The sequence below is a fragment of the Thalassophryne amazonica genome, chromosome 2, assembly GCF_902500255.1.
Source record: "Thalassophryne amazonica chromosome 2, fThaAma1.1, whole genome shotgun sequence".
Taxonomy (NCBI): Eukaryota; Metazoa; Chordata; class Actinopteri; order Batrachoidiformes; family Batrachoididae; genus Thalassophryne; species Thalassophryne amazonica.
The window spans coordinates 21978808-22003232 of record NC_047104.1 but is presented as its reverse complement, the minus strand read 5'-3'; the positions used below and the strand labels follow the sequence as shown (position 1 = coordinate 22003232).

The 24425-nt window shown below is 44.1% G+C and overlaps 1 protein-coding gene across 1 annotated transcript in view; it reads left to right on the top strand.

Annotated features, from left to right (window-relative positions):
* Window positions 1–24425, top strand: part of adamts17 (ADAM metallopeptidase with thrombospondin type 1 motif, 17) — a 448852-nt gene that overhangs the window by 96959 nt on the left and 327468 nt on the right. The window contains exons 4-6 of the mRNA XM_034184238.1: window positions 9230–9402; window positions 15255–15338; window positions 17775–17932. Coding sequence (XP_034040129.1) covers window positions 9230–9402; window positions 15255–15338; window positions 17775–17932 — 415 coding nt within the window. The remainder of the gene's footprint in view (window positions 1–9229; window positions 9403–15254; window positions 15339–17774; window positions 17933–24425) is intronic.

Sequence of the window (24425 nt, the reverse complement as noted above, 5' to 3'; positions counted from 1 at the left end):
TACACTCTCTGCTGAACAAGATGGATGAATTGCTGCTCCTGAATAGGAAACAGTCAGATCCACCGCATTGTTTCACTTAAACCCAGCTCAGTGAACATATCTGTGACAGTGCTCTGCACCTGCCCTGCTTTTAGCTGCTGCATGTAACAGACCTGTCTGGCAAGACGAAAGGAGGCTCAATGTGCTTTGGTTGGTGTACAGATGTCACAGTGTTGAAGAGGACATGCAGCCTTCAGCTATAAACTGTTGCCCATTCTATTGACTGTAAGAGTTCTTCTTGTGTGTGCTGGTCGGTGTGTTCATCCCACCTCAGGCGTGCATAACTGAGGTGCTGCAGCAGCTTGCTGACCAGATCATAGACGTGGAGAGGAAGTATCCAGGCTTCCTGCTCATCATTCTGGTGCATTTTAATAGAGCAAATCTCAGCCACAAACACCATAAATAAATAGCACATCACATGTCCAACCAGGGATGAAAACATTCTTGACCACTGATACACTACAATGAAGGACATCTTTCGCTCTGTTCCCTGTGTAGCTTTGGGACTCTCTGATCACTGTCTGATCCACCTCATTCCTACCTACAGGCAGAAATTAAAATCTGCAAAGCCTGGACTGAAGACAATAACGAAGTGAATGGATGAGTCAAGACAGGAGCTACAGACCTGTTTTGACTGCATAGATTGGAACATCTTTGTAGCTGGATCCACAGACCTTCATAGACTTTGTGACACTGTGACATTTTACATCAGTTTTTGTGAGGACCTGTGTGTGCAGACCAACAAACCTTGGTTTACTGGGAAACTGAGGTAGTTCTGCCAGGCCAAGCAGTAGGCCTACAGAAGTGGTGACAGGCTCCTGTACAAGAAGGCCAGAAACACACTGATAAAGGTGACCAGAGGACCAAAGTGGAGTTCCTCTGATAGGCTGAAAAACAATTTGCAGCCAACGATCCTGTGACAGTGTGGAGAGCTTTTCAGCATACCACCCACTACAGGAGACCATCCCCCCACACTGTAGAGAACCCCCTATTGGCTGTTTTGAAGACAACAGATCAAGAAGGCTCCAGGACCTAATGGTGTCTCTCCCTTATGTCTGAGAGCCTGCGCTAACCAGCTGGCCCCCATCTTCACTTGGATTTTCAACAGATCTCTGGAGCTGTACAAGGTTCCATCCTGCTTCAAATGCTCCACTCTTATCCCAGTCCTAAAGAAACCCTCCATTACGGCACACAGTAGCTATGTTTACATGGACACTTTATTTCTGATCTGATTGAATTCTGTCCGATTGGTGGATCAGATTGTCCTATTTACATGAACGTGCCCTAAAATGATCCGCTTGCTGTGCGTGTTTACATGCACCGTGATTACGATCTGATTCAGTTAGTAGAGCAATCCCATAATGCTTTGCGTTGTGACGTCTGCCGCTTGTGACATACTCAAATGAATTGTACCCGGAAGCCGCCCGTATAAACAATGAATTTGTTAGCCGGCGTAATCAAGATCACTGTTATTCTTTGCACGTTTCTTTTGAAACTGCAGCATCAGAGGAACATGCTTGTTCTTCAGGACTTGTTCAGAAAGAAACAAGCGCGGCGGAATGTGTTTTTACGTGATGTACCACGGAGCACGGTTAGTAAAGCCGTAATGAAAACACCGACGGATTAAACAGCTGATTTACGAGCCAAATGAAAATGAAGCCTTGGAGATCAGACGGTGCTTTGAGGAAACATCATATCCCTCAAATAATGGGACTAACTGACAGGACACACAGACACATGCAGGTAGGTTATTTCTGAACGTCTGTCGTTTTCATTGACTCACAATCAATAACATCACAGCTGCCACTTTTATGATTTCAGCTAACTTTTTTCTGGCTTTTAGGTAGACCCACTATGAAATCTCACAAAACTTATTTTAAACAATGAACTATTTCGAAATATGACAATAAATCAGTTTCATAAATAAATGAAACAAACCTTGTGTGTGAGGTCGTTTTACATTTCCTACTTACTTACTTTACTCAACTAAAACAAGTTGTTTGCTTTTAGATTTTGGAACATCAGTTGCAAAATGCCTGGAAAAACCCAAGATTCCAATGTTTTGTGCCATTCAGACCTTTTTGAGAGCTCAACTGTCAAAGGTACCTTTCAAACTTTCAAGAGAGAAAAAAAAGTCATATCCACTACACATTGTGCTTTTTTCCCCCTGATTTATTCTTAAGGATATAATTGCTCATTAAGCATCAGAATTTTAAAATACATAACCATTTTCTGTTTTAGTGTGTGGAAAAACACTGAGGGTGAAGACGTACGGCTACAAATCATTGGTGACCTTGCAGATCCACTCCGTGACTGGTTGCTGAAAGGCCACATAAATTCTACACATCTGACCCCAGAGGAGAAATCTCATGTGAAATTATGTGAACCTCAGCTCACTCTGTGTAACACTAAAAAACACTTCATGGATTTTGAAGTCAAGGTGGAGGGGGCTACTGGTTGAAGAACGCTGGTCATTTTGATGGCATGTCTCCTCAGCCTGGATCACAGGTCTCGATGCAGAGCCGTTCCGGTGGGAGCAGGACAACGATGGCATTGAAGGAATACATGTTCAGTCACTTCCCTCTCTGAAATGGTCATCTCCATTAACAAAATAATAATTAAAAAAAATCTGACAAACACATTTTTTTTATTAAAGTGAATACAACTTTCTTCCGTACACGTATATAAAATAAAAACCTGGCAGTACCACGACAGTTTGGTTAAAAATAAAATACAGTGCTAAAAACTTTTATTCACTTCCTTCAGAGCTTGGTTAATTAGTTAGTTTTCAGGCTGTTACATACTTGTCTCAACTAGGTCCGAGACTAACTTTGTTCATGTAAATGTGGAGCTGATGAGTAGGACTGAGAAAGGAGAGCCCAAACACCATCAAACAGTTGCCCTATTATGCTTTCAGTTGAGCGGGTACTTTCTTCCATAAACCTGGAAAGAAGCCTCTCCTCTCTTTCCAGATTCCTCTCATGCTGCAGTTGCATGTTGTCCAGGAAAGATCTCTGCTGGCTGATCGATCACCCAGGAGCTTGGCATCACCAGATGATGGCTTTCGATCTACAAAGAATGTATAATTTCAGTTAGCAAAGAAAAAATGTTTGTTTTTCTCTTTGTGGATCTCTGTCATGTATTATACCAAAGAATCATCCTGCTTCTATATTCAAATATGTTGTAACTCGTCCACACGGCTTTTGACTTCACAAAGCTTAAAACAGGAAAACAAAATTGAAATGAAAATATGTGTCTCAACTGTCTGAAGGACATTAACTGTCATATTCTGCTGGAACTCTGTACTATTACCATTTCTAAAAAATAAAGCACTCCAAATAAATAAATAAGTATGCAATGACTTTGAACGTTATTTTTTCAACAAGCTCTACAGGAAATTTCAATAACTCACTGTAGTTTTATTTTGCAGCATATTACTCTTTAAAAAAACTCACTTTTTTGTCTGGAGCCTCCTCTGTGTGGTCTTCAGGTTGTGGAGAGCTGCTGTCACCAATCTCCTCCGACGTGCTCTTTACATCATCATCATCTGTATATATGAGAGCAGAAATTAACGTGATGTACTAAAGTGAACGAGGATAAAGAGTGTTGGTTAACTCGATGACAGACTGTGTTCATGCACTTTACTCCAAGAATAAACTTATGGGATAACTTAACATGAATCCCCAACATTAACTTGAACTAAATCCACATATTTGGCTCAAAGTACGCCTCATAAAAAAATTTAAAAAAGGAACGTTGAGTTAGCGTGATTTTATCAGGACTTACTTCCAGGCTTTCCGGTGTCTCGGGTGAACATTCCTCCGGTGTAAAACCGACTTCTACTCCAGTGTCCTCCTTGGAGAGGGTCGAGCTCCGATAATTACTCCATTAATTCATAATAAGAGAAGCTGGTTGGAGCCTCGCCACTTCTGCTCGTTTAGCTTCTCCTTGTAGAAAGCGCTCGTTGCTTCCCAGCAGTTTTTAATTTGCTCTACTGACCTGCTGACTCCGGATACAAGTCTGTGCTGCCAACTTACGTCCATCAAGCTTTTCCACTTATTGTAAATTCTTTTAAAATGTTGAGGAGTGTTGGCTCTTGTAAAGTCCAGCTGTGTTTTTTCCGTCGCCATTTCCGCGAACACAGAGCAGGAAGCGTCACGTGGTGATGTGACGTAACAGACATGCGCAGTAAGGCTCCTCACAGGCGGACAATCCAACGTGCCGTTTACATGGAACGCAATCGGGTTAAAAACAGGGTTACACCACCTCCTCTAACCCAATCGTAGTTTCGATCGGATTGGGCTATTCTAATCAGATGGAGCTGTTTACATGGCGTGATTTTGATCTGATTGTTCAATCTGGTTGTTCAATCAGATTACTTTTGGTCCATGTAACCGCAGCTAATGACTCCAGGCCTGTTGGCCTGACATCTGTAGTCATGAAGTCTTTTGAATAGCTGGTGTTTAGCCAACTGAAGGACATCACAGGACCCCTACTGGACCCCCTGCAGTTTGCCTACTGAGCAAATAGGTCAGTTGAGGATGCAGTCTACATGAGACTGCATTACATCCTGCAGCACCTGGACACTGCAGGGACATATGTGAGGATTCTCTTTGTGGACTTCACCTTGGTGTTCAACTCCGTCATCCCTGGCATTCTCCACCAAAATATCTCCAATCTCTCTGTGCCAGCTTCCACCTGTCAATGGATCTCCATCTTACTGACTGACAGGACACAGCAGGTGAGGCTGGGGAGCATCACATCCAGCACACGAACAATCAGCATTGGTTCCTCTCAGGGGTGTGTACTCTCCCCACTGCTCTTCTCCCTCTACACCACTGGTGTCCAAAGTATTCCAGAAAGTTCCAAGATGGTGCAGGTTTTCTTTCCAGCCACTGACTGCAGCAGGCGAGTTCACTGATTAACATCACTTTGAGCAGATGGGACGAGATCATCAGTGAAATCATCTGCTGGCTGCAATAAAACCCTGCACCCTCTTGGCCCTTGCTGGAACACTTTTTGGACAACACCACTCTACACGAACGACTGCACCTCAGAGGGCCCCTCTGTTAAACTCCTGAAGTTTGTGGATGACGCCACTATTATTGGTCTCATCCAGGATGGTGATGAGGCTGCATACAGACAGGAGGTGGAATAGTTGGTCCTCTGGTATGGTCAGAATAACCTGGAGCTGAAGCCACTCAAGACAGTAGAGATGATAGTGGACTTCAGGAGAACTCCCCCTCCTCCCCCCCAAATCCTCAACAACACTGTGTCTACTGTGGACTCTATCCTGTTCCTGGGATCCACCATCTCCCAGGATCTGAAGTGGACTTCCCACAGACTCCATCAGGAAAAAGGGACAGCAGAGGATGTACTTCCTCAGACAGCTCAGGAAGTATAACCTGCCCCAGAAACCGCTCATCATGTTCTACACATCCATCATCCAGTCTGTCCTGTGCATCTCCACCTCTGTTTGGTTTTCCTCTGCCTCCAAACATGACAGGCACAGACTTCAATGAACTGTCAGATCTGCAGAAAATAATCATCAGAGCCAGCCTGCCCTCAATCAAGGACTTATACCAGTCCAGGACCAGGAAGCATGCTGGTAACATCTCTGCAGACCCCTCACATCTTGGACACACACTGTTTACACTCCTCCCCTCTGATCGACGTTACAAATGTCAAAACAACGAGACACAGGAACAGTTTCTTTCCACAGGCCGTCACACTGATGAACAACTTAACCTGCCAACAAACTCAATAATTCATCTACCTCATGTACAACTTCAGTCTGTTTGTCTGTTTCTCCTTTGCACACATTTCATTTGCACATTTTTTATTTGCACATTTTTTATTGTGAATCATTTTGTGTTTAGTGTGTGTTTATACATGCTTGCACGGAGAGAATACAGTTCAACCGGAGTCAAATTCCTTGTATTCTTTGAAGATACTTGGCAAATAAAGGCTATTCTGATTCTTCTGGCTTATGAAGTTTTTACTGAAGATTCATATCCTGATAGGCAAGAACTGATTCAGTTTTCAAGGTTATAGGCCAAATCAAATCATCCATCCATCCATCCATCCATTTTCTTCTGCTTTATCCGGAGTCGGGTTGCGGGGGCCTCCTCCCAGTGGGACGTGCCCGGAACACCTCTCCAGCGAGGCGTCCAGGGGGCATCCGGAAAAGATGCCCAAGCCACCTCAACTGACTCCTTTCGACGTGGAGGAGTAGCGGCTCGACTCCGAGCTCCTCTTGAGTGACCGAGCTCCTCACCCTATCTCTAAGGGAGCGCCCAGCCACCCTGCGGAGGAAACTCATCTCGGCCGCTTGTACTCGTGATCTCGTTCTTTCTGTCATGAGCCAAATCTTATGACCATAGGTGAGGATCGGAACTTAGATCGATCGGTAAATCGAGAGCTTTGCCCCCCCTACTCAGCTCTCTCTTCACTACGACGGTCCGATACAGCGACCGCATCACTGCAGATGCTGCACCGATCTGTCTATCGATCTCACGCTCCATCCGTCCCTCACTCGTGAACAAGACCCAGAGATACTTAAACTCCTCCACTTGAGACAAGGACACTCCACCGACCTGAAGAGGGCAAAGCACCTTTTTCCGGTCGAGAACCATGGCCTCGGATTTGGAGGTGCTGATTTTCATCCCGGACGCTTCACACTCGGCTGCAAACCGCCCCAGTGCACGCTGAAGGTCCTGATTTGATGAAGCCAACAGAACCACATCGTCCGCAAACAGCAGAGACGAGATTCTGAGGTTCCCAAACCAGACCCCCTATACACCCTGGCTGCGCTTAGAAATTCTGTCCATAAAAATAATGAACAGAACCGGTGACAAAGGGCAGTGCTGGCGGAGGCCAACGTGCGCTGGAAACAGGTTTGACTTACTACCGGCAATGCGAACCAAGCTCCTGCTGCGGTCATACAGGGACTGGATAGCCTTTAGCAAAGGACCCCGGACCCCGTACTCCCGGAGCACTCCTCACAGGGTGCCCCGAGGGACACGGTGGAACGCCTTCTCCAGATCCACAAAACACATGTGGACTGGTTGGGCAAACTCCCATGAACCCTCGAGCACCCGATGGAGCGTGTAGAGCTGGTCCAGTGTGCCGCGACCAGGACGAAAACCGCACTGCTCCTCCTGAATCCGAGGTTTGAATTCTCCTCTCCAGTACTCTGGAATAGACCTTACTGGGAAGGCTGAGGAGTGTGATCCCCCTATAGTTGGAACACAGCCTCCGGTCCCGCTTCTTAAACAGAGGGACCACCACCCCGGTCTGCCAATCCAGAGGCACTGTCCCCGATCGCCACGCGATGTTGCAGAGGCGTGTCAGCCAAGACAGCCCCACAACATCCAGAGAGTTAAGGTACTCAGGATGGATTTCATCCACCCCAGGAGCCTTGCCACCGAGGAGCTTTCTAACCACCTTGGTGACTTCGGCCTGGGTAATGGATGAGTCCACCTCTGAGTCCCCAGTCTCTGCTTCCTCTTCGGAAGACGTGACGATGGGATTGAGGACATCCTCAAAGTACTCCTTCCACCGCCCGACAACATCCCCAGTCAGGGTCAACAGCTCCCCATCCGCACCGTAAACAGTGCTGGTGGAGAGCTGCTTCCGCCTCCTGAGGCATCGGACGGTTTGCCAGAATCTCTTCGAGGCCGACCGATAGTCCTCCTCCATAGCCTCCCCGAACTCCTCCCAGACCCGAGTTTTTGCCTCTGCGACTGCATGGGCTGCGGTGCGCTTGGCCTGCCGGTACCTGTCAGCTGCCTCTGGGGTCCCACCTACCAACAAAGATAAGTAGGACTCCTTTTTCAGCTTGACAGCATACTTTACTTCCGGTGTCCACCACCGGGTTCGGGGATTGCCGCCGCAACAGGCACCAAAGACCTTGCGACCACAGCTACGAGCAGCCGCATCGACAATGGCAGTGGAGAACATGGTCCACTCGGACTCCATGTCTCCAACCTCCCCTGGGATCTGGGAGAAGCTCTCCCGGAGGTGGGAGTTGAAGACCTTGCTGACAGAGGGTTCCGCCAGTCGTTCCCAGCAGACCCTCACGATACGTTTGGGCCTGCCAGGTCTGACCGGCTTCCTACCCTCCCAGCGGATCCAACTCACCACCAGGTGGTGATCAGTCAACAGCTCTGCCCCTCTCTTCACTCGAGTGTCTGAAACACGTGGCCGAAGGTCAGATGATACGACTACAAAGTCGATCATCGACCTCCGGCTCAGGGTGTCTGAGCCTGAGCCAAATCAATCAAATCAATTTATTTATATAGCGCCAAATCACAACAAACAGTTGCCCCAAGGCGCTTTATATTGTAAGGCAAAAGCCATACAATAATTACAGAAAAACCCCAATGGTCAAAACGACCCCCTGTGAGCAAGCACTTGGCGACAGTGGGAAGGAAAAACTCCCTTTTAACAGGAAGAAACCTCCAGCAGAACCAGGCTCAGGGAGGGGCAGTCTTCTGCTGGGACTGGTTGGGGCTGAGGAGAAAGAATCAGGAAAAAGACATGCTGTGGAAGAGAGCAGAGATCAATCACTAATGATTAAATGCAGAGTGGTGCATACAGAGCAAAAAGAGAAAGAAACACTCAGTGCATCATGGGAACCCCCCAGCAGTCTAAGTCTATAGCAGCATAACTAAGGGATGGTTCAGGGTCACCTGATCCAGCCCTAACTATAAGCTTTAGCAAAAAGGAAAGTTTTAAGCCTAATCTTAAAAGTAGAGCAAAAGGGCCAAAGGGCAAAGCCAGGAAAAATCTTGGAAAATTATAAAAATCCCCATGTTTAACATTGAACAAATTTTAAAAAATAAATTCATCCCTCGGACAAAAAAGATCAAATTTCTTCCATATTTTGAGAGTGTAGGATGGTTTCCTTTATTGACAGACAAAATTTGATTTGGATGTGATCCAGATTGTGGATTTGGTGGACATTTGAATTTAATAATCAAAAGCCCATTTGTTGCACATTTTGCATTATTTCTCAATAAAAAGTGCTTCAGTTACTCTTATTTTTCTGGTATGGATTTACTTACACCATCAAACAACAAGACTTGGAAGAAATTATTTAGAATTGAGTATAGAGTTTTTTTTTTTAAATGCTGTTGGCTGAAGTAAGATATGAACTTTAAGAAGTCTGTCAATTCTCTTACTGTAGGGAAGAAGAAGGAGAAGTTGTCCAAAGTGGAAGAGGACAATCGTGGAAAGAGAAACACCATTCTTCAAAATGAAGTGTACACCATGGAGACGGTGGTCGTGGCAGACTCTGACATGGTGCAGTATCACGGTGCTGAGGCGGCTCAGCGCTTCCTGTTGACCGTCATGAACATGGTGAGAAGTACTTTTATGTTGGACATACTGGTACGAATACATTCAGAACGTGAGATGAACCTTTTGGCTTGTGAAAGATTCTCCTGCACAGTGCTAATAGAATTATTTCCACAGTGGGATAATAGTAGTTTGAGTAAAGTGGCTGGTTTATTGCACTTAAAGAATTGACACGTTTTATATCCATGATGTTTTCTTCAGTTCATGTTTAGGGCTACGATTAATCATTGATATTTTTTCTTCTTCCTTATTCTGTTATTTTTGTTGTTGTTCTTGATTAAAATAACAAGTGAAATCAAGTCTGGCAGCATGCACCGGTGCTGTGTTTTGCCCTGTATAATTAGGGAATAACCCTGTTGTGTCTGATGATTTGCGGACTTTCATGCTGGTTATGCGCTTCGCCAGTAAAACAGATATTTGCGACCGTAATCCAATGTCCTCAAATCATCAGACACAACAGGGTTATTCCCATTCTAATCCAATTCCATCATTTGCACAGTTTATTTTTCTGTAGGTAATTTGGTCTGCGAGGCTTACTTTAGAGCCAAGGGAGCGTCGCTCTAACAACGGTCAGGGTACGGAGTAATCCATCAAATGTGAAAATCCATCAAATGTGTAATGGTAATTCTGTATCAGAATCCACATCAGTACTTTCGTATGGTAGCTTAAATTCTGACTATGACCATCATATCACGGAGGCACAGAACAAGTATTTCACATCACACTAATTTCCATATTATCTGCAAACAGTGAGCATTGTGAACTGGGAAGAGTATTGTTAAGATTTTAATGGTACTACTACTCTTGGCAGTACTGTTTATCAGTCTGATACTTTAACAGTATTCATATCTGCAGTTTTTGGAGAAAATAGTATAAAATAACAGTGATTTATTTTCTGTCACATTTACGGTGAGGTATAAACGCACTTTTCATGTTTAATTCTTTCCGCCGTTGTTGTGTGTGTGTGTGTGTATGTGTGAGTGAGTGAGAGAGAGTGAAATTATTTTCTTAATGTCTCTAGTACTGAAAGCAGTACCCAGCGTCAGAGGTTCCTGATACTCCAGTCTTTAATAATTTATTAGCCTGGGTCCTATTTAGTACCAAGTTTCTGTACCCATTCATCACACTTTAGATATCAGCTGGCCAGAGGGTTTTTTTTGTGCTTTACCTTCAGGTTGCTCTTCAGTGTAGTCTATGCACTGACTAGTACACTCGGAGTTTATCGGGAAATGATCATTTCTCGACATGGATTGCAGACTACGACGGGTCTGTTTGAAGCCTGAAGCAACGAAGCAGTGCTTCAACACACTGTTCACTGGTTCTTTGCTGGTTTTTAGAAGCAGCAGGTTTTAATGTCTTCCTTAACCCCTCTCAAAGCTATTTAAAGATGTCAATCGTGAGTCACCTTTGTGTGGATTAAAGTCACAAACTGGGACTCTTGTCTTGTTACAGGCAAACGTCCAATGTTCCACACCGGAGTAGTTTTAAGCGATGGTTCTCTGGCATGAGTACCAGCCGTGTGTAAACTGAAGTTGTCCATCAGGTAAAGGAAATAATAATATCATCTGTTTTGTGGGACTAAGTTCACGGCTCCAAAGAGCCATGCACATTGCGGTCAGAATTAATAACTTCAGAGCAAATCGCCATTTTAAATCAAATGACACCTCTTTCCAAATGTTATAATACAAACAATAAACTACAACCGACCAAACCCATTTTTTTCCCGCAAAATGAGATGTCCTCCGTCCTCTCTGAAGAGCTCAGTTCAGTGTCTGTGGGGTTCAGGGTTCTCACCAGCATAATAACAGCGTAACGGTCCGTTACACTGTTATTATAAGAAATTACACTGCAGTTGGGCCCTTAAGTTGTTTTTGAGGGTGTGTAAGAGGAAAATAATGATTTCTCTATGTTGATTGTGGAGCCGCTGGTTTTGCTGTAGAAGCAGTTTGTCCGCAATTTATTCATCAGCCTGTATCAAAGCCATTTCTGCCTTTTCTGCTGATTAAAGTCTCTAAATGGGAGTCTTTCTCTGCAAGAATTGTCCACCACTTCACACAGATAGTTTTTATTCATTCGTCATTAACATGTCTTTTTTTGTGGGGCAGACGCGGATCTCTGCCATGGACTGGAACCTTAATACGAGGGCTGTCAATAAAGTAACGGTCCTTTTTATTTTTTTCAAAAACTATATGGATTTCATTCATATGTTTTTACGTCAGACATGCTTGAACCCTCGTGCGCATGCGTGAGTTTTTCCACGCCTGTCGGTGACGTCATTCGCCTGTGAGCACTCCTTGTGGGAGGAGTCGTCCAGCCCCTCGTCGGAATTCCTTTGTCTGAGAAGTTGCTGAGAGACTGGCGCGTTGTTTGATCAAAATTTTTTCTAAACCTGTGAGACACATCGAAGTGGACACGGTTCGAAAAATTAAGCTGGTTTTCAGTGAAAATTTTAACGGCTGATGAGAGATTTTGAGGTGAGACTGTCGCTTTAAGGACTTTTCATGGTGCGAGACGTCGCGCAGCGCTCTCAGGCGGCGTCATCAGCCTGTTCAAGCTGAAAACCTCCACATTTCAGGTTCTATTGATCCAGGACGTCGTGAGAGAACAGAGAAGTTTCAGAAGAAGTCGGTTTCAGCATTTTATCCGGATATTCCACTGTTAAAGGAGATTTTTTTAATGAAAGACGTGCGGACGGATCCGCGCGTCGGGACGCAGCCGACGCGGTGCGGCGGCACAGGAAAAACACCTCCGTGTTGATAACCATTTGTAAAATCCAGGCGGCTTTTGATGGCTTTCAGTGGAGTGAGTATATGAGAAATTGTTTAACAGGCAGGACATGTTCCAACTTGTCCTTAAGGCTTTCAACAGAGGTGTTTTTCCTGTGGCGGAGCGTCGCGGCGGCTGCGTCCCGACGCGCGGACCCGTCCGCACGTCTTTCATTAAAAAAATCTCCTTTAACAGTGTAATATCCGGATAAAATGCTGAAACTGACTTCTTCTGAAACTTCTCTGTTCTCTCACGACGTCCTGGATCAATAGAACCTGAAATGTGGAGGTTTTCAGCTTGAACAGGCTGACGACGGTGGCTGAGAGCGCTGAGCGACGTCTCGCACCGTGGGAAGTCCTTAAAGCGACAGAATCACCTCAAAATCTCTCATCAGCCGTTAAAATTTTCACTGAAAACCAGCTTAATTTTTCGAACCGTGTCCACTTCGATGTGTTTCACAGGTTTAGAAAAAATTTTGATCAAACAAAGCGCCAGTCTCTCAGCAACTTCTCAGACAAAGGAATTCCGACGAGGGGCTGGACGACTCCTCCCACAAGGAGTGCTCACAGGCGAATGACGTCACCGACAGGCGTGGAAAAACTCACGCATGCGCACGAGGGTTCAAGCATGTCTGACGTAAAAACATATGAATGAAATCCATATAGTTTTTGAAAAAAATAAAAAGGACCGTTACTTTATTGACAGCCCTCGTATCTCCCGCTTCTGTGGTTCATAAACTAAAATTAGTGCCCCTCCTGAAAATATTAATAATAATGATAATATCCTCCGCTCCGTGTCTGTGTGTGTTGCAGGATTTGCTCTAGCTCTCTGCCTAGGTGGAAAGACGGATCATTCCGCAATCAATAACTTCAAAGCGAATCACCGTATTAAATCAAATGGCACCTCTTTCCAAACATTGTAAAACAGACAAACTACAACCGACCAAAACTGTTTTTCCCCAAAATGTGACGTCCTCCGTTCCGTCAGGGAGAACTTATCCTGGTGTCACAATCTCAGGCAGCGCTTTAGTCTGACCACAGCCATACAGTAGCACTCCAGGCGTGAGTATAGTTGCCTGCATTTTGAGGGCCAAATTTTGTTAAGTAAAGCTGTCTTTTTTTTATCTTTGTTACAGCCTTACTTTAAAGCCAAAATTAAGAGGCATCAAACCAGAACATCAAAGAGTGTAGAAATGTGTGTCACTGCACAGGAGCTAATTTATACACAACGGTTTACTATAGAAAAGCCTTACAAATGTTTATTTATTTATTTTTTGACTTCAAGATTAATTTCTGATTACTCCACATTTTAAAAAAGTAAAAAAAAAACACCAAAGAAGGCCCTTTATAAGCCCATAAAGCAACTTCAGCGGGGTCAAAGCCTAAGCCTTCCCCGACCCCCTGGCTTCTTAAGGTGATTTTTCCATCCCGTTACACTGAGAAAAAAAATCCTGCTGAGAACCCTGGGGTTCCATTTGTGTCATTAATATGTGAAAGGAAATGCTTTTGACAAGAACTACTGATTTTGTTTATTTCTGTTTCTGTCCAGAGATCTGGGTTCCATCATGTACATAAAGAATCCAGTGTCCATGTACAGATTTTATTGATTTTTCTTTATTTCCAGAAATCAAGGATCCAGTGACCAATTTCATATTTATTTACTCAATAAAATGTTGTTGACATAGAAAACCTGTAAAGCCTACCTTTAGTACACAGAAAATTCACAAGAGGTATTGATAAGGGAATCGATAAAGAATCGGATCGATAAGCGGAACTGATCATTCAGGTTTGTTTTCCATGGCCCACTTTCATCACTGTGTGACACAGAGAGACAGACCCACTGTGCTGTGTCTCTGTGTCCATTTGCTCCTGTAATGTCTTCAGTTCCTGTTAAATGATTTAAGATGAAAGTAGCGTGTGGCCACACATACTTAACACTATTATTCTGCTTTGTTGAGTGAGTCATCTTGTCACTTATGTTCCCGCTGTGTTTATTTTTAGCTCCTCGCTACCACCCACAGCAAGCTTCTGACTGCCCGCTCCTGCAAGATTTGCATTGGGTCCCATGGGACCCAATCCTGTGATGCACTCATGCACTTTGTTCTTGTCAGAATAATTAAAAAACAGGAACACACTGTGATCATGGAGAGTCTCTGTAGCACTGCAGATTCGCTGACACTCAAACCTGCCGAAAACATGGTACAAGACATCTACTCTCCGCTTGTTCATGCAGATTTCCTTTTCGCTGCACTTTGGGTTCAGCAGGACAAAGTGAGCACAGTGCGCTCCAACATGGTAAACATGTTGCACGACTGTTTTGCTTGTTTTTCAGATTCTGAAGTATAAATTGTGTTCAGATGTGGCCAGAACTTGTCGCTCGGTGCTTCTTATCCTGTGGTGTGTCTTGCATCATCCAAAATGGGTGACGGTGCTTCTTATCCTGTGGTGTGTCTTGCATCGTCCAAAATGGGTGATTTTTCTGTTTCATCACACACACAGCTCTGTGTTTGCGGGCACTCTGCGTGGCTGTGCTGCAGGAGCGGGCGCTCTACGTGGCTTTGGGCACACTGCATGACTTTTGGCGCGTTCCAGGTGTGGGCACTCTGCAGATGCAGGTGCTAAGCATGTGTGCGAGTGCTTTGTGTTGTGTGTGCTCTGTATGCGAGCACTGTGCGGGTGCTGTGTGTTGTGTGGGAGCTCTTCATGCATGTGGACGTTCTGCGTGTGTGTGGGCACACTGTGTGTGTGCTGCTGCTTTTCAGATTCTGAGAAGCTCTCATACTGAACAAGGACTTAGCAGTCAGTGCGCCGTGTTTCTGAAGGGATTGTGTTGAAGGTCTGACGATCAGGTCCAGGATGGTGTTCCATAACAATAGTAGGGAGACCCTGTTGTGAGGTTTATTTATTTGCCTCGAGCAGCTGTGGGTTTGAAGTCACTAAAGCTACGGGGTCAGTAAGGATGTGTTTCCCTAGAGAGAATTGCCTGGTGAACATTGCAGTCCAATGCCTGAGATAAATCTGACCTTTGGGGTCAGATTGTCTTTTCCCATGATGTCTAAAAGTATCGCTTTAACCCTTCCTGTCTTCCAGGTCTACAACATGTTCCATCACCAGAGCTTGGGAGTCAAAGTCAACATTCGCGTCACCAAGCTGGTTTTGCTTCACAGTCGCCCTGTAAGTTTGACGTTCTCTCTCTCCACCCCTCAGCAACCTGTTGACAGGCAGAAACTCCGTCCAGTGGGGGTTGCGGTGCAGGACCCCGGAAGAAAGTATTTTCCAAATTGTGTCCACTTCTTAAAGACATGATGAAAGTTATAATTTGTGTCACAATCTTCAGACTGAAAAAACAAATGCACAAGACATCACTGAAAAAAACAAAAGCTTTAACTTGATTTATTTGTTGTTGTTATTATGTTGTGTCTGGTCTGGTTTTCCTTGCTGATGAGCAGTTTGCTTCTTATGTTGTGGCCTCCAGATTTATGTGGTCTCAGTCTTTGAATGGTAGATTATGAAACCTTCACTGTGCCACGTTGAGGTTGACGTCACTGACTGAGGTTTTCCTTCAGTCTTTCTGTTGTCAGCCGTTGTTGTTTTCTTTGGTCGACACAAACGTGTCTATCCCAGCGGTCAGAGGTGCGTCCTGTGATGGACTGGCAGTCGATCACAGGACGCATTCACTCACTTACACCTGCAGTCAATTTAAAGTCCCCGATTCACCGATCATGCATGTCTTAAGAAGTGGAAGGAAGCTGGAGCACCTCATACCAGCACTGGGAGAACACCACAAAGAAGGACCAGGTGGGAGGCCACAATCTTCTTGCTGTAAAGCAACAGTGCTAACCACTAATCCACCGTGCTGCCATGTTCAATTCATATTTATTTATGTATTTTTTTTATTATATTATCATATTCAACTGTGATATGAACAGTAAGTAAGTCCCTTCGGCTGCTCCCTTGTTTGCACTTGGGGTCGCCACAGCAAATCCAAGGTGGATCTGCATGTTGAATTGGCACAAGTTTTACGCCGGATGCCCTTCCTGACGCAACTCCACATTACATGGAGAAATGTGGCAGGGGTGGGATTTGAACCCGGAACCTTCTGAACTGAAACCAAGCACATTAACCACTTGGCCACCACCAAACACGAAAGCTTAGCACAGAGGTCTCTGAAATCATTCACTCACACGGCTTGTTTAATGAACACACACACACACACACAAAACATCCTCACGGAGACACAAGCTCCTGCAGTCACATGGTTTTGACATTTATTTTATTTTATTTTTTCAATTCACTGATACTGTTTATGTTGTTCTCATTCAGAACCACAGACAGAAATTCCTTGTTTTCATGACTCATTAAGTTATTGTAATTATTGGTACAATATCTGAGAAGAATTAACGTGTGCTTATTATTCCATAGTCTGTCATTCTCAGATGGATGTTGGGTTGCTGACTTTATTTCTCTGTTCAAATACTGAAGATTACATGACTTAACTCAGCCACATTGTTATGTGCAGCATTCTGAGTACCAGTCCCAAGCCAGGATAAATGAGGTTGCATTAGGAAGGGCATCCAGCTTAAAAAAAAATGCCCCCCACTCCAAAAAAAAAAAAAAATCAAAGTTCCATACCAGATCAGTTGAGGCCCGGATTAACAATGACCGTTGGTGCCTTTGCACAAGAGGGTGCTGGCAGGAATTGGGCTACTGCTGGGTGAAGGAGAAGACGAGGAATAAAACGTGTCCAGCAACACCGGGAGAAGAGCAAAACTAAAAGGGCGGAAGTGAGAGTAGGGACTTTGAATGTTGGCAGTATAACTGGTAAAAGGAGAGCGCTGGCTGATATGATGAAGGTCAAAGGTAGACATATTGTCTGTCCAAGAGACCAAGTGGAAGGGAAGTAAGGCCGGGAGCATAGGTGGTGGGTTCAAGTTGTTGTATCATGGTAATGATAGGAAGAGAAATGGTGTTGGTCATTTTAAAGGAAGAGTATGCTAATAGTGTGTTGGAGGTTAAGCAAGTGTCCTACAAGGTGATGGAAATTGAAGGGGTGCATCTGACATATGATTGCCATCAGTGTATATGCCCTACAGATAGGTTGTGAGATGAAGAAAGAAGATTGCAGGAGTGAGTTAGATGAGGTGGTGGAGAGTGTGCCTAAGCATGAAAGAGTGGTGATAGGATCGGACTTCAATGGGTATGTTGGTGAAGGGAACAGAGGTGATGAGGAAGTAATGGGTAGATATGGTATCAAGGACAGGAATGTGGCGTATCAGTCATGACTGATGACAGAGAGCCATGCAAAACAGCAGCTAATAGAACTAGCTAGGATAAAATCCAAAATAAATAAATACATTTCAGAACACATTTGTCAAGGTTTAGCAAAATCAGAGATGCAAAAATACAGCTTAGAGGTGTTACCAATACCAATAAGAGAGGACTGGCAAAATGTGTGATGACAAAACTGGACTCAAAACAGCCTGATGGGAATAAGAAGAGATGGAGTCCACAGAGACATGAGATCTGGGAGTGCGATACAAACCAGATTGACATCAATAACAGGAACTCTGTGTTAGTCCATATCCAAAGTGATCTTTGTCTTGTCTTCAGGAAAAGCTAAAAGTGGGCCATCATGGGGAGAAGTCTTTGGAAAGCTTCTGTCAGTGGCAGTATCAAGAGTTTGGAGGGCCACGGTATGTTGGAACCAACCATGTTCCTGGCGGAAGAGATGACATCCCACCAGTGGATACTGCAGTGTTGGTCACGAGGTAATGTAGCCACAATCTTTGCACCTTTTTTTGCTTTCTTAGGAGTGTATACCAGTGTCGAGTATCGGCCCGATCCCATATTCATGTACTCGTACTTGTAATCATAAAACTTCTCTGATACTATGACACCTGATACCCCTTTACAAGCAGCGTGATGTCAATCTCTCACGCACAATTAGACTCCGTAATTTCCGAACTATAAGCTGCTACTTTTTTCATACGTTTTGAACACTGCGTTTTAAAGATTGATGCGACTAATTTAGGGATCTTTACAGGGTTTCATGTAATTTACTAATTTACTATTTAAATCAAAATACGCCCATTAATGCTGTTCAATGACTGGCTGAAAGCCGCAGTCCATCATGCGGAGTAAATTCACCCACAGATTAAATAATAGTCTTACCTGTTTCAGTGGAATTCATCATTACATGATCCTGAAGAAAAATTATCCACATACAGCTTCCTGAGTTTGGAAAACAACATCTGAAAATACTTTAATTCCTTGCTGTGGCTGAAAAAATATTCCTCTGTGACTTTGGCACTTTGTGCCAGTTCCTCTGTCAGATCAGGGTTTCAGCGGTGGAGACTGCCCGTCAGGTTGGTGAGTTTCAACTCTTGGTGTGACAGGCCAATGGGAGACTGGCTCAGTCTGCTACAGGTGTAATCCATTTATGGAATGTCTGTGGTGCTGTGTTCGGAACCTCCGCTCGCCTCCACGAGCCGTACTTTTGCACCAGAAGTTGAAGTGTCACTGCAGCTCCTTAACGGCTCAGTTACCGCAGGCAATGGACCATTTTGTCTGCACATGATGAAATTATCCCATGATCCACAAAGAAATATTCAAATAAAATAATGGTAAATATTACTTCGTTTTGCCTCCGTGTGGAGCTGAGATGCCGCTCAACACTGTGTGTGTCGGTGTGTGCGTGTGCTCCTCAGTATTTACATGTTCCACCTTTGGGGGGGAAAAAAACATTTACAGTATTTGTTTGTGTATGTTACCGGTACATATTTAATTAAAAGTAAAAAAAAAAAAAAAAATAGTGTGGAGAGTTAAAGGCTGTTTAGCTCAGTGTCACACATTATAGATGAAAACAGGAACAGGCTCGCAGCTGATAATACAGAGAAGCTTCTTTTCATCAAAAAGAATTTGCCCCTCACATTTTCAAAAAAGGCTTTTAGTGATCTCAGACATAAGTAAAGTTAGTGATGGACAATTTCAGTTATGTAACTGGTGTGGTGTTTTATATTTTGTAGTGCTGAAGTCCACAGGTTACATTTAAGTGAGATGTCTGGCAGTGTCATGTTTGTTAAGAAACATAATTAATGTTAAAGGACAATTTGTTGTAGTCAAAAAGTGAAGTTACATGATTTAAGTGAAATGTTTGTAAATAAAAACAAAGCTAATGATATTGGTAGTAGTTACAGTCAAAAAGTAAGGAACAACTGCTGAATAAAACGTATTTTCAAAGTCAGTATTCTATCGACGAGTATCCAAATGTACACTCAACAAAAATATAAACGCAACACTTTTGGTTTTGCTCCCATTTTGTATGAGATGAACTCAAAGATCTAAAACTTTTTCCACATACACAATATCACCATTTCCCTCTAATATTGTTCACAAACCAGTCTAAATCTGTGATAGTGAGCACTTCTCCTTTGCTGAGATAATCCATCCCACCTCACAGGTGTGCCATATCAAGATGCTGATTAGACACCATGATTAGTGCACAGGTGTGCCTTAGACTGCCCACAATAAAAGGCCACTCTGAAAGGTGCAGTTTTATCACGCAGCACAATGCCACAGAAGTCGCAAGATTTGAGGGAGCGTGCAATTGGCATGCTGACAGCAGGAATGTCAACCAGAGCTGTTGCTCGTGTATTGAATGTTCATTTCTCTACCATAAGCCGTCTCCAAAGGCGTTTCAGAGAATTTGGCAGTACATCCAACCAGCCTCACAACCGCAGACCACGTGTAACCACACCAGCCCAGGACCTCCACATCCAGCATGTTCACCTCCAAGATCGTCTGAGACCAGCCACTCGGACAGCTGCTGGAACAGTCGGTTTGCGTAACCAAAGAATTTCTGCACAAACTGTCAGAAACTGTCTCAGGGAAGCTCATCTGCATGGTCGTCGTCCTCATCTGGGTCTCGACCTGACTCCAGTTCGTCATTGTAACCGATTTGAGTGGGCAAATGCTCACATTTGCTGCCATTTGGCACGTTGGAGAGGTGTTCTCTTCACGGATGATGCGAAGGAGATGTGTTGCACTGCATGAGGCAAATGGTGGTCACATCAGATACTGACTGGTTCCCCCCCCCAGTAAAACAAAACTGCACCTTTCAGAGTGGCCTTTTATTGTGGGCAGTCTAAGACACACCTGTGCACTAATCATGGTGTCTAATCAGCATCTTGATATGGCACACCTGTGAGGTGGGATGGATTATCTCAGCAAAGGAGAAGTGCTCACTATCACAGATTTAGACTGGTTTGTGAACAATATTTGAGGGAAATGGTGATATTGTGTATGTGGAAAAAGTTTTAGATCTTTGAGTTAATCTCATGCAAAATGGGAGCAAAACCAAAAGTGTTGCGTTTATATTTTTGTTGAGTATATGTACTCGTACTTGTGCTCAGTCTGCAAAAAAATGGTATTGATGCATCCATACTTAGAAGTCTTCTTGTTGTGTGGGCCGCTGAAGAGGAGGTACTGCTGGCCCACCACCACCAGAGGGCGCCCTGCTTGGAGTGCGGGCTCCAAGCAGGAGAGGGCGCCAGACCCAGAAGAAGTGACAGCTGTCACTCATCCTCTGCACCAGCTGTCACTCGTTCATCATCACCACCATAAAAGCCAGACTGCAACTCCACCTCCCCGCCGAGAAATCGACTACCATTACCAAGGTAATTTCTCTGTGAACTTAAGACCGTATATCTGTCTAAACTCTTCTTTGCAGCCGTTTTCCTGTCGGTGAGACTCGTCTGTGGAGGTGGCGTTTGAGGTGTTCAGCGACGGCTTCGCAACACCTCCCACCCAGATAAGTGCTCAAACAGGAGCTGCACGAGTGTGTGCTTGGAGGTGGAGGTGCTTCCTCCCTCGCTAACTGTGGATTTACTGAGTGTGCGGATTCACACTCACTCATCATATTTCTGCTTTCTGCCAGCAGTACCAGGGTCGACAGCCGAAGACAGAGGCCACCTGGGGACTCGGGACTTGGCGGCTCCGGTGTTCTTCAGACCGTTGGTGGTGGAAGCCGTGTGGGACGCAGCTTCTCTCTCGTCGGGGGTCTTCTATCTTCGAGCCTGCTCACACGTCACCTGGTGTTAAATTGACTGTGCAGATTACAGTATGTTTTGTTGTGTATTATCGCAACATTAAATTGTTACCGTTTTTGGCTTATTCATTGTCCGTTCATTTGCGCCCCCTGTTGTGGGTCCGTGCTACGACACCTTCCCAACACTTCTGTTGAAACCATACTGTATGCAGTGGGTAAAATAAGTATCGAACACATCACCATTTTTCTCAATCAATATATTTCTATTAACGTGTTGCCTGTGGGGATCCATGGGCTCTCGATTGGGTAGTGTTTATAAAATAGGTAGCTGACATTTTTCAAGGGTGGTAATAAATTAAGTCCAGAGTGGAATTATCAAAATCCATTGTTCACTGTTGTTACATAATATCTGTAATTTCTCCAAAAATATTTGCCTTATCAATGTCTATCAACGTTTGCATGCATACACATACACAGAAGTCGCTTCGCTTTTCATATATAGATGATTTACCACCCCCTGCTGGAATGGCGTGTGAGTCCAGAATGTAATTATCAATGTCCATTGTTCACTGTTATTAGCTAATATCTGTAGTTTCTACAAAAATATTTGTCCTATCAATGTTCTGTTTGGCGGCATTTATCCTTGGTGCAAAATACATAAGCATACAAAACGGCAAATGTCAGCCCTCCCCAGTTTTCCGTGATCAAAGCCATACACAAGCACGCATGCATGCACGTATACATGTACACAAAGGCCACTTGGCTTTTAATATATTTCTAAAGGTGCTATTGATGTTAAATTTTCACCAGATGTCAGTAACAACCCATGTAATCCACACATACAAAGAAACCAAAACGTATAAGTACAGAAATTGTTAAGGTTTGGACTATCAGTCAAGAGAGTAGAACCACGATATGCAGGTTAGTCAGAACACAAGGAATAGGTGCAAAACTACAGGAGTTTATTTTCCACAGATGAATAAAAAAACAGGTGCAGAGACAGGTCCATCAAAAATACTCTTACCCACTCTGGGTGAGGTAAACCGGGAATTGAAGGAGTGGGAATCTAAAAACCCAACTCTGGGTGAGGAGAAAAATCAAAAAGCAAAGACAAAAAGGAGTGCAATCAACAACACTGGAATACTCACAACAAACCATGAACATACACTGGAACAAACAAAAATGTAACCCCAACCATGAACCAAATGGAAGTGACTTAAATACACGTACTTAATGACACACAGCTGGAAATAATTAAGATGGCAGGAGCAAGTACTAACAAAAGAAAACACAAGGGGGCAGCAAATACTTAGACATCCATATTTTTATTTGGGCAGCATGGTGGCTTAGTGGTTAGCGCTGTTGCCTCACAGCAAGAAGCTCATGGGATTGATTCTTACCTGTGGAGTTTGCATGTTCTCCCCATGTTTGCGTGTGTTTCCTCCGGGTGCTCCGGTTACCTCCCACATCTAAAGGTGGATTGGAAACTTGGAAAGGTAGATTGGAACTGTCCAAGTCTCCCTTGTAAAAGAGATCTTGATCTCAATGGGACTAACCTGGTTTAATCAAGATTAAATTAAAAATTAAAAAATTTGTCAGATGTTTGATCAGTGTCGAGATAGAACAGGAACAATTCAACACAAATATGTGGTTTTAATACTGCTTTCTAATCACTGTGCCTGACTCTGGATTATAGACCCATCATCTCATCAATATGGGAAAATATGATTTTTATGAAGAATAAGCAAGAAAATGGGGCTGAGAAATATCTCTCTTAGCTCTAGAATAGAATTCTAGAATAGAATTTAAAATTCTTCTTCTTACTTATAAGGTTTTGAATAATCAAGTCCCATCTTATCTTAGGGACCTCATAGTACCATATCACCCCAATAGAGTGCTTCGCTCTCAGACTGCAGGCTTACTTGTAGTTCCTAGGGTTTGTAAGAGTAGAATGGGAGGCAGAGCCTTCAGCTTTCAGGCTCCTCTCCTCTGGAACCAGCTCCCAATTCAGATCAAGGAGACAGACACCCTCTCTACTTTTAAGATTAGGCTTAAAACTTTCCTTTTTGCTAAAGCTTATAGTTAGGGCTGGATCAGGTGACCCTGAACCATCCCTTAGTTATGGTGCTATAGACTTAGACTGCTGGGGGGTTCCCATGATGCACTGAGTGTTTCATTCTCTTTTTGCTCTGTATGTACCACTCTGCATTTAATCATTAGTGATTGATCTCTGCTCCCCTCCACAGCATGTCTTTTTCCTGGTTCTCTCCCTCAGCCCCAACCAGTCCCAGCAGAAGACTGCCCCTCCCTGAGCCTGGTTCTGCTGGAGGTTTCTTCCTGTTAAAAGGGAGTTTTTCCTTCCCACTGTCGCCAAGTGCTTGCTCACAGGGGGTCGTTTTGACCGTTGGGGTTTTTCCGTAATTATTGTATGACTTTGCCTTACAATATAAAGCGCCTTGGGGCAACTGTTTGTTGTGATTTGGCGCTATATAAATAAAATTTATTTGATTTGATTTAGCTCATGAGCTGCACCAAATTACATGGACTATTTAAAAATTTTCTGGGGGATGTGATCCTTTCTTTCAAGGACGAGTTTATGATTTTTTTTTCTTCAAGAATAAAATCACCAAAATGCACCAGTGAAAACAGGTCTTGGGATCAGGGCCAGCTGGAGCTGCTGGTGTCCAACACGAGTCCCTAAAGAAAAAAGAAAGAATGAAAGAAAAAAGTCTCTGCATCGTCCATGAGACGGGGATGAAAGGAGTCCTTTTGTTGCGGAGGGAACCTGTGGAAGCTGTTAGATCTGATCCTGTCTCATCTTGTTGGAGGCAGAGTGATGAGGGGGGGGAGTTGATCTGGGCACATCCTGGAGACAGGGCTCTGTTGTTCTTATGGTGGATTGCTAAAACCTAATCCACCCCTGCATCCTGCCTTCTCCGTAAAGCTGTCATACACTTCCTCTGTGTGGACTGGAACATTCCAGACTAACAGCTGTTGAAGCAGAGCACAGGGATGATGCCATCCTGAGCCAGGAAGTGATCCAGGTGACACGCCGGCATGTCAGTGTCCAAGTCCAATTTCAGTATGTTTTCAGTGATTTCAGTGTGACATGTCGCACTGAAATCATAACAATTATGATTTAGGCTGTTAGTGACCATCCGATGATCCACCGGGATTACTTTGTGCGCTTCCATGACCGGTTTCAAAGTATACGG